Here is a 15,360-nt window from a genome sequence, read left to right on the forward strand (position 1 = left end):
GTCCGATAATGAGATAACTAGATAATGCATTATAATAACTTTCATTGCATTATTTTTTTTTATTGTTGGTGTCGTTTTTCGGCATACCTAGAATAAGGCGAAAAATAAACATTAATTTATCTTGTATCGTGTTTAGAAGATAAAAATCGTTTAGCGTACCAAACGATTTTTATCTTCTAAACACGTACGTATTTGTAACTTAAACGAGAACAACTTTGACACACATGATTTTATCGAAACTTTTAGTGTTTACGCAGCAAAAGCTCTTAATAGGGAAAAAGCATCCGATTTTGAAACATTTTTCATTGATGATATGCCCCTATTAGTCTTAGCGCATGATAAATGGGCTATCCTGACACAATTTCTCAAATCAGAGTAATGGTTTCTGAGATCATCACGTTCAAGTAAATAAACAAACAGCTTTATATATTAGTATAAGACTATAAGTACACTGAAAAACATAGTGTGTTCATCACCCTATCATTTTTCCAATTGTGGGAATCGAACCCACAGCTTTGGATTCAGAATGCGACAATCGACTGTCAGTCGATTATCAGCTACAATATGACACAAAAAAATTTAACGATTACATTCAAAACTACAGCTGTTTGAAAAAAATTATCAATTATCTGACAACGGTATGATTATTCTATCATCGATTTAAATTTTTCACCATCGATTTTGGCCGAATATTTGTCTATTTATGACCTTCGATTATAATATATAACATCACTATAGTCGGAAAAATGTAATAGGCCCGTTTTGACTTTTGTGCAAGACCATAGAATGTAACTTGGAACGAAACTGAAAGAAACAATAAAATAAAAATCAATTACATACAGTGTTTTAAAATATACGTAAATTTTTATGGGACGTTAAATAATATGAAAGAATATATCGCGAGTATTCTTTTTGCGCTTACTTCATAGTAGCATGCAATTTATAATTGTTGTGAAACGTTCCGAAAACAGTTACGTTCTCAGTCTTTTTTTTTTATACTAGAGCTGTAACCATTTTTTTACTGAATATCGAAATTAAATATTGTGTAGTTATCTTTACTGCAAAGAATGAGCTTGGTTCTCAAAATGGGTTCTAAATAATGAGTCTGAGTTGATGTTTTTGACCAAGCGGCACATGACTGAAGCGTCCACGCGCGCACTGCGCAGTTTTTCGTTCCTCATCTTGTAAAGTTGACTGTGCGCTCGTTTAAGTTTGATATATATTGTTTACTATTACGTTAACTATGGCTCTTCTATTTTGGACATTAATTTAAACATAGTGATTTGACTCGATTTTTGAGTTTGTTGTTATATAGTACTAACTCTGTTTCAACATGTTGAAAAGTGGACGTATAATCAACAGCCAGTCACGCGTATTGGTTGTGAAGTTAAAGGAATACTTTGAACGAACGAACACTTTACAATACATAATAATATCAATCAAGTACTGATACAAACGAATTGATTTATCGTGAGTGTCGAGTACAGAGTCTTATGGTTCCATAACTAGTTACGTCGCGATGACAAATGTCAAAACGGGCCTATTACATTTTTACGACTATAGTAAACTTCAAAAGTCAAAAAATTTCCCGCCTGCAAATTGCAATCTTTCAATTGACGACAATTTCAAACAATCGAAAGAAACTGACCAAGTTTGTAGGTATTTATTTTCAAAATACATAGGCAGGTAACAAATTCATCATTACTTCCCAATAGTCCAAGAACAAAATTTATTCAGATCAGCTAAAAGAAGCTCAAGTTTTATTAAAATGTGGAATGGTAAGTTTTTTCACTGATATTGATATGAAACAGCAACGATTTCAGCAGTTTAGTAAACTTTAATTATTACGTTATTTCAGATCAATCAGTAGCTGGGGGTGGATTTTTCAACACACAAAATCAATTTGGAAATGTTAACACTCCAAACCAAGCCCAAAAATCGGTATGTTTTTCTTTTAATCTTTTAACTATTGCAGGTTCACTGCAATAATTAAAAGATTGCCTCATATTCTACTTACTAATTTTTCAATGATATTTATTTATGTTATCATTACAAAACATGTACTTTCACTATGCATAGTATGGTTAGGTCATTAAACACAAAATACAAATATTTCATTGATATAAATGCACCATAATTAGGGAAGAAGAGCATCACGAACAGCTCCTATTGTGATCAAACAAGCTTTGCATAGTGGAGATGATGGAGTGAAGATATGGGGTACGGAAATCCAAATTGTTTCAATAGTAGCTCGCATAAGGAATATAAGAGTTCAAAGTACCAAAATAACATACACAATACAAGATATAACTGGGAGAATGCGAGCAGTGCTGTGGCTCGATATGGAAGCAATGGATGAAGATGTAAGTAAATAAACTATTTAAAAAATTGTGTATCATATGCATTGGCAACCTTATCCAATGGCATCAGTTTGTGGTTAAATGCAAACCTTCAGAAATATATCTATCTATCAACCTATGGACTTTGATTGATTCTTTTATTTTTATTTCCAAATTAAAATTTGCAGTGTCCTCACTAGAGGGACTGATTAAACATTAAGTGATATATATATAAGACAGCAATAGACTGTTAAATACATTAAACTGGGTCCTTCCTGCCATTGTATTTATGACTACATCTACTGAAGGACTACAAATATTTATTTATTTATTTGGTACCAAATATTAAAATTAATGTGAAAGAAGACATGATGTGCACAAGGACAACTTACCTCTAAAGAGATTTCTTCCAGAAGTCCTACAAACCAAAAATAGTTATTGAGTAAGACTACAATTTGAATGTTCTCTGTGTTGATTGATTGAACTTCATAACTTTTCTGGATACTGTTGAATGTAAAATGTGCTGGAATTTACCTTTACTTATCATAACAATATTAAATTGAATAAAATATAGAATCAAACAGCATTTGAGGAATGTAATATATTATTTTAATTTCAGGATAAATCAGCTCCAAAAGTGCAAGTTAATGATTACATACAAGTCTATGGAAATGTTAAAGCGAATAAAGGTAAAAAAGTTCTAATGGCATTCAAAATAATGCCAATCACCGATGTAAATGCTATAACTTTTCACTACCTACAGTGTATTAATAATAAACTGAAGATGGAAGCTGATTCCAAGAAGGTATTTTACATGGCATTTAAAACCATATGGATTTATAATTAGAATAAAGTGTGAAAAATGACAAACAATTTTCAGCTAAGTTAAAAGTTCTTAATCTTAGTCTCTATGGTGCTCTAATGTGGTTCGCTTTGACTACATGTCATTTTAATCATAAACAATTTGAAACCTTTTTTCCTATATTAAATAGTAAAACTTACATTAATTTCATATTGTTTCTTTATCGTTTATATTGAAATGCTAATCCCATAGAACTTTAAATCAATCTAATCTTAAAAGAAAACAATTTAGAGCCATTAAAAACTTTACATAAAAAACAGCTGCAAGCAGGCAATATTGAACTAACAACTTTATGTTTTCTCATTCCATGGTAAATGAATCTTTGATTAAAGTTGATGATGCTTTGTCATTTAGCCTAGAGAACTGCAAACTGCCTGTCCCTTTCAGTTGTACAGCTACTTTGTTTTGGTGGCCTGATAATTCGGTTTGGTAGCATGTACTAGGTGACATGATTTCCTGCTTTACTACCTTGATGTGAAGGTCTTTATGTATGTTTGGTGTGTAAAAACTATTTTGTACAGTTATGTTTCTATAGTAAGTTTCTAGACACAGAATAACCTTTTATTATCTTTATTACTAATACTCATTTGAACTAACATTTTAGGAAAAAACTGAAACAAATTCTACATTTACAAGCGGTTTGCCAGCAAATTCCATGGTTGGGATGGGTGATAATGCCTCTGTGAACGGATTAAATCCACGACAAATGATGGTCTACAACCTTATAAGGGCTTCCACGCAGGAGCAGGGTATCAGTAAACAAGACATGTTTGCTAGTCTCAAGGATAAGATGTCTCACGTTGAATTTGAGTAAGTATTTAGTTTTTAATTATTAATTGAATTCAAATTATAACAACAATAATACCACACTGGCCCCCTATAGGATATGGGTCTATAAGAAAGGGGTCCATGCTGACCAGTGCCAGATTGGTGGACTCTGAACACCTTTGAGAATATTATGGACTCAGGCAGTCCGGTTTCCTTACTACGTTTTTTTTCACCATTGAAATCAAATTCCTACACAGTGGGCTATCACCGCTTCTATTCTTGATTTCTTGGAAACTTTCATGATCTATTTATAAATCCAAATAATATAATTATGAATAATGCCTTATATTATTATTAATTAGGATATTATAATTCAAAGAAATTGTTTTATATTTTCTAGAAATACCCTGGAATGGATGTGTGGTGAAGGGCATATATATTCTACTATTGATGAGGAACATTTCCGTGCTACAGATGCCTAATACTATAAAGTTGTGATAAAATGTATTTTTGTAAACTAGAGAAATAAACACTTTACTCTGCAATTCTTTTATTATTTATTATTAAAAAAACACAGAAAATAAAATTATATACAACTTGATAAAACAGTTTACATAATAAAAAGTCTTAGTAGGTATGGAATTATTATTATCATACAATAAGGTATTGCCACAATTTTGATAAACCATCAAACCCCTGTTCCAAATTTTGTTATAATAAAAAATTAATTTAATAATGAGGAATGAATTGAATCAGGTGGATACAACAGTATTTCTAGGAATAACGTTAGATGCTAAACTTCAATGGGGCCCTCATGTAAATAATTTGTCGAACAGGCTTAGTTCTGCTGCCTATGCAGTAAAGAAGATACGCCACCTGACAGACATAGAAACTGCTAGACTGGTCTATTTTAGTTACTTTCACAGCATTATGTCATATGGAATTTTACTATGGGCACTATTTTCGTGCTGCAGAAGAAGGCTGTTCGAGCGATCTATAAAATGGGTCCGAAAGAGTCATTGAAAAATAAATTTAAAGATGTTAAAATAATGACACTCTATAGCCAATACATATTTGAAAATTTAATGTATGTTCACAAAAATATATCAAAATTTAAAAGAAAATGTGACTGCAATAATTTGAAGGTTAGAAGCAAAAATAAACTTGCAGTGCAGTACACTAGACTACACAAAATAAGCAATTCATTTAAAGGAAATTGTATGCAATTTTACAATAACTTACCGGTTGATATCTTGGGGATGTCACTAAAGAAGTTCAAAGTTTGTATTAACCGATTCAATGCGGTGGACTATTTGACAAACTTTCATGCCTGGCTACGAACAAATGTTTCGTGGCTCCTCTGGGGCGCCCAACGCCAGGCACTTTGATGGCTCCCCTAAGGCGCCTTCCGCCATGTATTGTAATGTATCGCTTTTTTTGTTGTTTCCACTTGCTGTAAGTTTAGTCGCCAACCAAAATCGAACGTAAGCGGTTTTATTGTTCGTTTAGTGTATAAAAAAGTGATTATCTACGTGTATTAATGGAAATGGAAGGTAAGTGACTCATTTATGTAAGGTGTTGTAAACCTTTTTGTAGTTTTCATTGAATTTATAAAACTATACTTATTTCTTTTCTAGTCTGTCGACAAAATTTAAATTCATGATAGATTTTTTATTTAATTACATTTATTTACATAAATTTAAAAGATTTACAATTCAGTTTACGCACTTTTTATTTTAAACAAAAAGTAGTTACAGAAAAATTCGTCGTAATGCTCACAGCAAGTTTTTTTTTTGCTTGATATAAACATATATTCTTTTTTGTTCTAGAATTACCAAAAAAAAGAAAATATATCCCAGAATCACAACTGGAAACGCAATGTGACACTGACTACGAGTTTGTCGAACAGGCTTATTTAGAACAAAATTCCCAGACTTATGATGACTGGGAACCTGGTCAAGAAAATGAAGATGAAATAAATTCTGCGGCGGAAGGTACAAAAAAACCTACGAAAGATTGTGCAACGTACACAGAAATATCCACCAAAGATATTTCAACGTTTACTGAAAATATAATGGTAGAAGATAAAGAACAATTTACGAGTACAACCGTCGTGGATATTCACGCCTGTAAATATTTTGGGAAATTCGTATCTAACGAGTTACTACGTTTTAGTATTAATGAGAGATATATTATAATGCAAAAAATTATAGAAACGCTAAAAAAATAATTTTATTAATAAACCATAAGTTTTAAATGAAAAGAGTTTTAGATGAAGAGAGAGAGGCGAGTTAAATGAAAAGCATCGGTTTTACATAATATTAAGGTTTATTTATTAACATTGTGCAATAATATTACATAATTGTACTTATTTATAAGGTAGATTTTTACTATAATCATTAAAAAGACTGATTTAGTAATTACTAATGAGAATTGTTTGTTATAAGTATTTAAAAATCTTCAATTAAACAAATTATAACATATAGTGTGTGTATTAATTGAAATCATGAAATACCTGCAAGCTAAAAATATCATAAATATTAAAAATTTCTAATACATTTGTTAATATTTATGATATTCTCGGAAGCATGGGGTGAGACATAACCCTGGGAATTCTGGGCAATCAGAACAACCATACATAACCAAGTTTCTTTTTTTAGTTTTGCTATAGCATACTCTGCATCGCTTTCTCATTGTCCTTCCACCACTCTTAGTAAAAGTACTAGGTAAATGTATTTTTCTTTCAACAAGGGATCGTTGTGGCACGGTTGGTGGCTTTAATAAATTTTCTAATACACTTTTTCTAAAATCATATAATTCTATATTCGATTTGCTTATTTCTCGATATAAAAGAAAGCTATTCACCAAACATATTTGGATTAAATGGATTATAACTTTTTTATACCAACGTAAGGTTTTGTGTTTGCAGGAATAATAACTTAAAAGCTGGTCGTGCCTATCAATTGCTCTCATGTATTTATTGTACTGAATTAGTACATCAGGCTTATACTTTATAGTGCGTATTCGGCGACTATTAGTCCCTTTGTAAATGCTTTTATGCTGCGAGCTCAAAAGCAGCACTTCGCGTTTATCCTGCCATTTGGTAACAACAATTTTTTTGGAATTGTGAACAATACAAGATTCACCGGTGTTTAATTTTATATTAATTAAAGTGGGATTACCAGCGCGCTTTGCTCGTAGTGTACCTGTTACGTACGTGTTTTTATCTAAAAGCTCCTCTGCTAAACCAACGCTGCTATAATAATTATCAATATAAAGTGAATGGCCTTTATTTAAATATTTTTCTATTAACAACATTACTACTTTTTTTACATGATTTTTTCCACCTACCAATTGATCCCCAGAACCAGCATATAAATGAATTTTTATTACTAGGCCATTCATGTCAGCTAACATATATAATTTAATTCCATAACGATGGACTTTCCCTTTTAAATACTGGCGGAAAGAAAGACGTCCTTTCCACAAAATCAAGGATTCATCTATTGCAACATTATTGGATGGGTAATAAGTTGTGGACATTGTTTCGTTGAACATATCTATTAACGACTTTACTTTAAAAATACTTTCCGGCCTCATTTCATCTTGGACATTTAATGCTCTTAATATTAAATAAAACCTGTCCCTAGCCATAAATGAATGTGGGCTTAGGCGCATTAAATAATGTCGAGACCAATATTCGGCCATTCTATTAACTTTCACGGTACCCATAAATAAAATTATGCCAATAAATACCGTGAACTCCTCAAGACTTATCTCCTTCCATTTTGTAAAACGAGCTTGTGCGGTGCGTGCTGCAATCTTCAATTCATTGCCGCACTTGTTTGTACAGTTTAAAATTAAATCAATGATACGACTATTGAAAAATAAAAAGAAAAAATCTATCGGTGTTTTTCCACTCATGTTATGAGGCGGTAATAAACCAGGTGTGCCCGTAAAAGGAATCTCGGCCATATTCGAGGGGTTTCCATTGAACCAATCGGTAGTAGGGGCTCTAGGGGCTCTAGGGGGACAATCAGTTGTATTTTCAACGTCCTGTTCTAACTGATCTTCAGCACAAACGGCTTCTTCATCTTCTGTGTTTTCATTTACCAAATCTTCCAGAAAGTTATCCACATCCTGTGCCAAAATCCCATACAATTCTGCATCACTTATAATAGCATCAATGCATGGCATGTCTGATAAGTTTATATGGCTGGGAGACATCATTCCGGATAACTCCATAGATATGAGATCCCAATTTGACGGGCCAGGTTCAGGGGATGGAGGAGTAGCCATTTTGGTTAGCAACTGAAAAAAATAGTAGAATAAGTTATCTAGCAGTCAACACACTTTATTTTATACGTTATAAAGGTGTTGTAACACAGACGAACACACACACAAACACACACACACTCTCTCACACAGATATACATTCTCACATTCACTGTCATACACAAGCACACACACATACACACTCACACAGTGTTTGTACATGTGAGTGTGTATGAGTGTAAGTGTTTATCTGTTTCGTCGAATGTTATGTATTTAAGCGCTTATGTGTGTGTATGTGGTGTTTGTGTGTCTATGTATGAGTCTGGGGGTGTTTGTCTGTTCATTTGTTTCAAGAGAACACCTTACATAGGGTACCTATCTTTCCGCTTAACGTAGAATTTTAAGTGTTTTACCTCTTACTTAACATTGTGTAGTTAAAGACAGAATAATAAACGAACAATTTAGAAAATTTTGTATTTTTTTTAGTTCTGAACACTGGTCACGAAATGGGATTTTTTCCAAAAACCATAAAATGTTCAATAACTCAAGACTGATTTATTTTGGCATATGAGTGTTCCTACAAAAGTTGTAGCACGAGACCTGTGCTACATGCCCTATCTAGGTTTTCCTCTAACATGGAATCACTCTGTCCCTCATGTTAAATTTCAAAAAGCTCATGTTAAATTTCAATGATTGAAAAGACTAGAAAAGAAAAAAAGAACATTGTTAAAAAAACTCACCTTGTAAAGTCAAGAATCAAAACAGAGTCCAAATTACTAGCCGGGGTAGTCACTGAAGCAAAATCTCGAAGTCCAGATACACAGTCCACAGTTGTTAAAAGGCAAACTAAGAGACTTCAGAAGCGAGCATTAAACGGTCACAACGTGCTTACGTCTGATCACCATAAATAGCAAAACAGAAGTAAACGAAAAAACATCATCGATAGTTAAGTAATTTGCGCGTGAGAAACCTTGTTAAGTGATTTATGGCACCGACTTCTTTTGTTTTTAGTTAAATAACATCTTTCCCTAGCCCATCAATAAAAAGGGTCGGTCGGCACGGCATATTAACAATAAGCAGTAGGGCAATAAAAAGCTTAAAAATCTTTAAAACATCTTTGATATGACTGCATAGCATAACAACAAAAGATAGTGCTTTTCTGAGAATCGTTTTTGTTGTTGTTTCTCACCAAAAATAAACTAAGTACATTGTCTTGATACCTAAGGAATGCAATTACTAGTCCGGTTAAATTTGGACATACTTCGAGAAACTACCTAGTTATTACCATAAACTTGCAAAAGAGCATATCCACAAAGCAAAAAAAGTGAAAACAGATATTTTTTAAATATTTAACTGTCATGATTAGTGCTATTCGTTTGTAACCCTTAATATTAAATAACATTTAAATAACGCTTAAAATGGTTTACCATCCCCGAAGAGTGTGAAATCACGCTACACCTTAAAGCGATTTCTCTGGAAAGGATCTACGTGATAAATAAAGACACTAATATTTTTAGAACACTGAAATATGTACTATTGATAAATTTAAATTAGTCAGTTTTTTGGTTTCAAATATTGGCTCCTCTGGGGTGCCACCCGCCATGCACAAAAGTTACCTTTCATAATTATTGTTTCTATTGAAAAGGTTTACAACATCTGAAATGTCTTTTTTCACGCTATATCTTGAAACTAATACTAGTATCGTAATCTACGTGACAAATAAGGAAACTTTCATTTAGGGCTAGCCTCTGAATAAAGCTTTTTTAGCGGAGTTTTACAGGAAAACATTTTGGCTCCTCTCGGGCGCCACCCGCCATACACAAAAGATACACATGGCGCCTCTGCGGAGCCATCCGCATTGAATCGGTTAAGCGAAAGCTTATAGAAAAGTCCTATTATAGTATAAAGGATTACGTAAACGATAAAAAAGCTTGGGTGTAAACAATTGCTCTAACCAGGTTGCTTCTTAAATATTTTCTAATGACAATGTGAGATGGTGATAACAAAAAGAACACCCGGCTAAGTTTGTTGTGGGCTTCTTCTTAGACCAGGGTGCGATTGGAACCCTCGTAGCCTTTGGTTTTAAGTTTACGAATCTAGTTATCGCCATCACTACTCACTGCTATGTACACATTTTGTATATAATAACGCATCAAAAGTGCCATCTATGTGCCTATTTGAATAAAGAAATATTTGACTTTGACTTTGAATACTTAAATTTAGCAATGTTATAATAACTATTTTAAATGAATCATTTTGTATAAAAAAATGCTAAATTACAAAAAAACTTATACTCAGGTTGTTCCTTTAATTTCATATATACACTAAATAAATACTTAGAACCCAAGATGCATTATATTAGGGAAATTTTATGAAAATCAGATCTATAGTTCATCTCTAATAGCCTTATTTTTCACATCTGGGTTCTTTCCTGTGTATGTCTGGCTCTCTAACTGCACATCTGACAGTTCTTCTTGATCTAAAAAGTATTCTTTAGCAGCCCATGCTTGAGAACCATCGGTGAACATGAATATAGCTCTGTCATCATCTATTACATACCTGTAAAAATTAAAAGCACTTAAAATATCATTATCAAAGGAGAAAATCTTGCATTATGTGCTTCCTAGCTTTTTGTGGATATTGATGAGCTAAAGCTCACACATCTGGACTGGAATGAATGTGAAAGGAGGCTTGAGCTGGTGGGGAAAAGAGCTTACCACAAAACAATATTAATTCAATACAAAAATTACGGAAGTCAATTTAAAACAACAATTTAGCGAGCGCCCATACTACACTGCTCATGTGGTTTTAGAGCAACCTTGAGAAAGAGTTATATCAAAGGTTCAGGATCAAAATAACAAAGATGTCACTTTCATTTTGGAAAAACACAAAATATTGAACAAAATACTGGTACCTTTCAGCTTGTATGTGGTTACTCCATAGACCAGTTTGCCATATCTTTGTCAATTCATCAGTGCGAGCTCTTGAAGGTTTGTTAGCTACTCTTACAAACATCATTAAAGTTTGGCCTTTTTTGGACGCCTGTAAAACTGCATCTGGGTTGGACATGTCAAGTTTACTAAAGTCTACTGATGGAGGCTTTCTCATATGTTCAGGCTGTTCATCTTCAGGTAGAGGTTCTTCGTCTTCTTCCCATTGATCAAACAGACTGGAAAGAATTCATACTAATATAATAAAATTGTTTGTGTCCACTTTTTTATTTGTTATCTACGGATGTATTTCTCTGTCTAGAGCATCCTCAGGAGATATTGACTTTATAATGAAAAATTTCTAAGTCTACATTTCCTGAGTATGCTTCTGAAAGTACATTGCGGCTAGTGTAGTTGGTGTGGAGTATAAAGCAGAAGATATTATATTATTACATCGTCCAAATTCTCCTGCTTAACACAGAGTATAGCAAATAATGCCTAATATCCATTACATTATGTATCATGAAACACCTGCTTCTATACTATATTTGTTACCTATGTTTCTGGCAACCATTTCACCAATTTTAAAATAGCATGTTTAAATAGTCATCAAGAGCTATTCCGCCTGTATTAGGGTTATTATACAAGGTTTTCGAGGGCAAAGGTGGTATGATTATGCAAATTAGAAGGAGACTAAGTACAAACATTTTCACACAACAATATTTTGAACAATCAAAATTACAAAGTGCATTTCGCGACCATTTTCCCTTATATACTTCGCTTAACGGGATCTCAGACTGAATAATTAGTAGCTATGTACTTGCATGTACATTACAGTTTAGTAAATATACTTAAAGTAAGAAATTACTAAGTATTACCGTTCCATATCTGCATCACTGAAGTCTCTAATATCTTTTTTAGCCCAAGCCGGCTTTTCTTCATCTTTTGGTTTTTTGCCGAAACTGCCACTTACACAGAGTAAAATAATAAAATATAAAAGTTTGGCCATTTGTATGTTTATTTTGTTGCTATTTAGACTACAAAATTTACGGCGTTTATCAGTTAAAACATTGAAGTATGCTAGTAGCCCTGCTGAAAGCACCCGAAGCGTCTTCTTGCCTACTGCCTAATTTGACAAATGTTAATGATGAGAATACTGAGATTGACTTTGACAGTAAATTAAGAGATTGACTTTGACAGTAAATTACAGTGTTGAGCTATAAATATATAGAGCTCCATGGAAATACAGTGACTTGGTAAACTTCTTCAACATCTTCGAGATCTATGTTTTTCAAAGCTTACAAACGTCTCGAAGAAAACAAGCACAGAATGGCAGATTTCGTGCATAAGGACTCATGACTGTGACCAAATAGTTTAGTGAGATATTAGGTGAACTCGATCTGAGGCTGGCGGGAATTAGACGACTAGAATTTAGTATAATTGCCGCCTGCCTAAGATCGATAGCTGCTATAGCCATTTATAATTGCTGATCTTCTAGAAACTAAATATAACACTATGGTCTATGGATAATTCAGATGTCAAATTTCAAAATAGATGTCGTCACCACCGGCTTCAAATGTCACTGTCGTGCATACTTGCTAGAGTTCCCAACTTCTGATTCATTGAGTAGTTGTCATTGTAGCGGGCAGTGTTTCGGACGTGAACTGTTTTAATTTTATTTATCCACATCTTCAAACTAAATTATCGCTATGATTGTTTAATCTGCCTACACGACAATTAATTACATTTATACACGCATTTCTATAGTTCTTTTCCCATTGTATTGTGTTTTAAGTCTGCCAGTTCGATACGGTTAAGTGGAGGTGCTTTTTAACAACTGAACATTTCTGTGGGGTTTGCATAATGGACCAGAGTAGCATTACTCCGAACACATCAAATCAGCAGTTGGTGATAAACGGGGACAATGATTCAGCGACAGCGCTGCTGCACGAGAAACAGTCTCGTAGACGAATTACTCTGAGCGATGTCACCTTCAGAGAATACATGACTATCGGAATACTGTGTTTCGTCAACCTTATCAACTATATGGACAGGTTCACCCTGGCGGGTAAGTTAAGTTACTGGTCCGCTTTTGTGCAAAATAATAACCTTATGTTTGTTTAATACATGTTTGAAAGTAAGCGTAAAGACATACCGCACTGGGTGGCACTGCACTGAAGCGGAACTGCGCGGCTAAAGGTTCTTCATACTAAATCTTTTAAGCAAAGCTGCACTGAGTTGCAGCAAAACTATACTGCTTCATGGATTTAAATTAAGAGCCTTTGCTCCTAAAGTATTCAGGGCAGTCTGGAATAGCCAAACCAAGGGGGTACCAGTTGCTTGTTTATTACAACTACATCTATTTTGTTATCCATGAATGTGAGCTCCCATGTATAGTCTTATAGCCCACAACCTATAAGAAAATCATATGATTATTAATTCTACACCTTAGCTCTAGCTACAACATAATTTTATTGATAGTCAGTATGGCAGTTAAGATATGCAATCAAATGATTAATTAGTTCTATTAGCAACCACTTGAATATGTCAGTAGCTGTAGTATAAAATAAATTTCATTTGTGTATGGTTACAAATTGCAAACAAAACAACATTATTATAGATTATGTATCTACTGTCATTCTATTAGTTATAATCAGTGGAATTTTAGTACATAGCTTATATGACAAAATCTTATAAGAGACAATCTTCATTCTCAATAGCATAGTTTTTAAATCTTATAAGAGAAAATCTCCATAGCATAGTTTTTTCTAATTGGATTTATTTAATTACCATTAATATAGGGAGGTTGTGAATGTCATTTAGTGTTGCATCCTCAACCTATTAATATCCCACTGAGCATAGATCTACTCTGTTTTAGAAAAGAGTGGGATTTAAAGCTTACATCAACTATACTGCTCTAAATGCATTTATAACATTTTATTGAAAATAGCCAGGACAAACTTAAAATGCCATAGATAGACAAATCGGTTACCTAGTTAATCATCATAATCATCACTTGCCAGCCCACTACAGTTCACAGGTCTCCTCTCAGAATGAAAAAGGTTTAGGCTGTAGTCTGTCATGTTGGAAAAGTACAGATTTGTAGACTTCACATACCTTTGAGAACACTATGGCGAACAGGCTTCCTCACAATGTTTTTCATTACCATTAAAGCAAGATAAATTAATAAATGTAAATGGCTTGAATAGACCATTTATGACATGGTAATGTAACATCTATGATTGCTTCATTGAAAAGCATTTATAATTGTTTTTATGTGGCAATAACAGTAAAATGTAACAAACAGTAATCAATACATACAAGATAAACAGGATGAATGAGGCTCAGGAAAATTTTTAGAGTTTTGATTATTGTTCTTTACTTCTTGGAGAGCGGCTATACAGAGGTAGTTAGAGTTATATATGTTATAACAATGACATATTGCATACCAACACGGTTATTTATCAAGATGTGATAACTCCTTGAGTGTGGTGTGGTCTGGTTGCAACTGCACAAATCTTTTGATTATGGCTGTTGAAGTTCAAGTGATTACCCAAGTCTGTAGTAACTGGATGGATGATAGAATATGGAAATCCAAATTTACTCTTTATGTTTCATCAACATTAATTATTATTATCACTATATCATTTTTTTTAATAAACCTACCAGTTGGACAACTATACTCCACATCTCATGCTCCTATGAAAGAGGCATTTTTTCAACAGTGAGACTACTATATTGACTAGGCTACTGATGATGATGAATAGATCATAAATTCTGCTTCTAAAAAGCTTCCCCAGGAAGCTGGGTATCTCACCAGGAGATTTCCCGCTGTAATAAAAAAAAATATATATAGTTAGATGAAAAACACTTAGCCTTGGTTCGTAGATGTTAACCAGTTTCTCTTGTTTATCCTGGTTAGTCTGCTGTGATTTTGCTTGATTGGACTTAATTCACGAATTAAGTAATTGCAATACTGTATCCTAAACAGTTAAAACGTGAGCGTAGAACTCCGGTTCTAATTCGCTCGCCGGTTTGCGCGTTGCAGTGCGGAGGCGCCTGGGTCATTTGAACCAAAAGTGGACGTAGTAGCATCGGAGAGGTGTAAATAAACTGTGATAATAACGCATACCGCATACATAATAACTAAGCCGAAATACTGCAGTGCGTTGAGCATTTTCGCCGT

The 15,360-nt window shown here is 33.5% G+C and overlaps 5 protein-coding genes across 9 annotated transcripts in view; 3 read left to right on the forward strand and 2 right to left on the reverse strand.

Annotated features, from left to right (window-relative positions):
* Window positions 1–1,568: 1,568 nt before the first annotated feature.
* LOC120628875 (replication protein A 32 kDa subunit) lies at window positions 1,569–4,514 on the forward strand. Its single transcript, XM_039897528.1, has 6 exons — window positions 1,569–1,778; window positions 1,859–1,941; window positions 2,142–2,363; window positions 2,959–3,144; window positions 3,806–4,011; window positions 4,370–4,514. The coding sequence occupies exons 1-6, from the start codon at window positions 1,769–1,771 to the stop codon at window positions 4,449–4,451; spliced, it is 789 nt and encodes a 262-aa protein (XP_039753462.1). The 5' UTR covers window positions 1,569–1,768; the 3' UTR covers window positions 4,452–4,514.
* A 748-nt stretch (window positions 4,515–5,262) lies between these two features.
* Window positions 5,263–6,452, forward strand: LOC120628683. Its single transcript, XM_039897238.1, has 2 exons — window positions 5,263–5,522; window positions 5,799–6,452. The coding sequence occupies exons 1-2, from the start codon at window positions 5,510–5,512 to the stop codon at window positions 6,197–6,199; spliced, it is 414 nt and encodes a 137-aa protein (XP_039753172.1). The 5' UTR covers window positions 5,263–5,509; the 3' UTR covers window positions 6,200–6,452.
* Window positions 6,453–6,512: 60 nt separating this feature from the next.
* On the reverse strand, window positions 6,513–10,109 carry LOC120628681 (piggyBac transposable element-derived protein 4-like). The gene is made up of 2 exons (XM_039897237.1): window positions 8,985–10,109; window positions 6,513–8,280 (listed from the first exon to the last, which is right to left on the reverse strand). The coding sequence occupies exon 2, from the start codon at window positions 8,266–8,268 to the stop codon at window positions 6,532–6,534; it is 1,737 nt and encodes a 578-aa protein (XP_039753171.1). The 5' UTR covers window positions 8,269–8,280; window positions 8,985–10,109; the 3' UTR covers window positions 6,513–6,531.
* A 376-nt stretch (window positions 10,110–10,485) lies between these two features.
* LOC120628722 (LDLR chaperone boca) lies at window positions 10,486–12,309 on the reverse strand. 2 transcript variants are annotated; one of them, XM_039897301.1, is made up of 4 exons: window positions 12,053–12,309; window positions 11,159–11,413; window positions 10,616–10,803; window positions 10,499–10,579 (listed from the first exon to the last, which is right to left on the reverse strand). In XM_039897301.1, the coding sequence occupies exons 1-3, from the start codon at window positions 12,181–12,183 to the stop codon at window positions 10,629–10,631; spliced, it is 561 nt and encodes a 186-aa protein (XP_039753235.1). In that variant the 5' UTR covers window positions 12,184–12,309; the 3' UTR covers window positions 10,499–10,579; window positions 10,616–10,628. The 2 variants fall into 2 exon arrangements, with proteins under 2 accessions (XP_039753234.1, XP_039753235.1); XM_039897300.1 differs by having other exon boundaries at window positions 10,486–10,803.
* Window positions 12,310–12,769: 460 nt separating this feature from the next.
* LOC120628568 (protein spinster) overlaps window positions 12,770–15,360 on the forward strand; it is a 50,029-nt gene continuing 47,438 nt past the window's right edge. For 3 of the 4 annotated variants that reach the window (XM_039897000.1, XM_039897001.1, XM_039897002.1), the window contains exon 1: window positions 12,770–13,242. In XM_039897000.1, the coding sequence (XP_039752934.1) occupies window positions 13,038–13,242 (205 nt within the window). In that variant the 5' untranslated portion in view covers window positions 12,770–13,037. The remainder of the gene's footprint in view (window positions 13,243–15,360) is intronic. The other variant, XM_039896999.1, reaches the window with a different exon arrangement.

Source organism: Pararge aegeria, chromosome 13 (assembly GCF_905163445.1).
Source record: "Pararge aegeria chromosome 13, ilParAegt1.1, whole genome shotgun sequence".
In the NCBI taxonomy this organism is placed as follows: Eukaryota; Metazoa; Arthropoda; class Insecta; order Lepidoptera; family Nymphalidae; genus Pararge; species Pararge aegeria.

Bases quoted from the DNA above. Each gene is read 5' to 3' on its own strand.
- LOC120628875 (XM_039897528.1), top strand. The intron at 1,942-2,141 runs GTATGTTTTTCT...CACCATAATTAG, and splicing joins CAAACCAAGCCCAAAAATCG to GGAAGAAGAGCATCACGAAC. The intron at 3,145-3,805 runs GTATTTTACATG...CTAACATTTTAG, and splicing joins TGGAAGCTGATTCCAAGAAG to GAAAAAACTGAAACAAATTC.
- LOC120628681 (XM_039897237.1), bottom strand. From the start codon at position 8,268: ATGGCTACTCCTCCATCCCCTGAACCTGGCCCGTCAAATTGGGATCTC.
- LOC120628722 (XM_039897300.1), bottom strand. From the start codon at position 12,183: ATGGCCAAACTTTTATATTTTATTATTTTACTCTGTGTAAGTGGCAGT. The intron at 11,414-12,052 runs GTAATACTTAGT...AATTCTTTCCAG, and splicing joins AGTGATGCAGATATGGAACG to TCTGTTTGATCAATGGGAAG. The intron at 10,804-11,158 runs GTACCAGTATTT...TAATTTTTACAG, and splicing joins AACCACATACAAGCTGAAAG to GTATGTAATAGATGATGACA.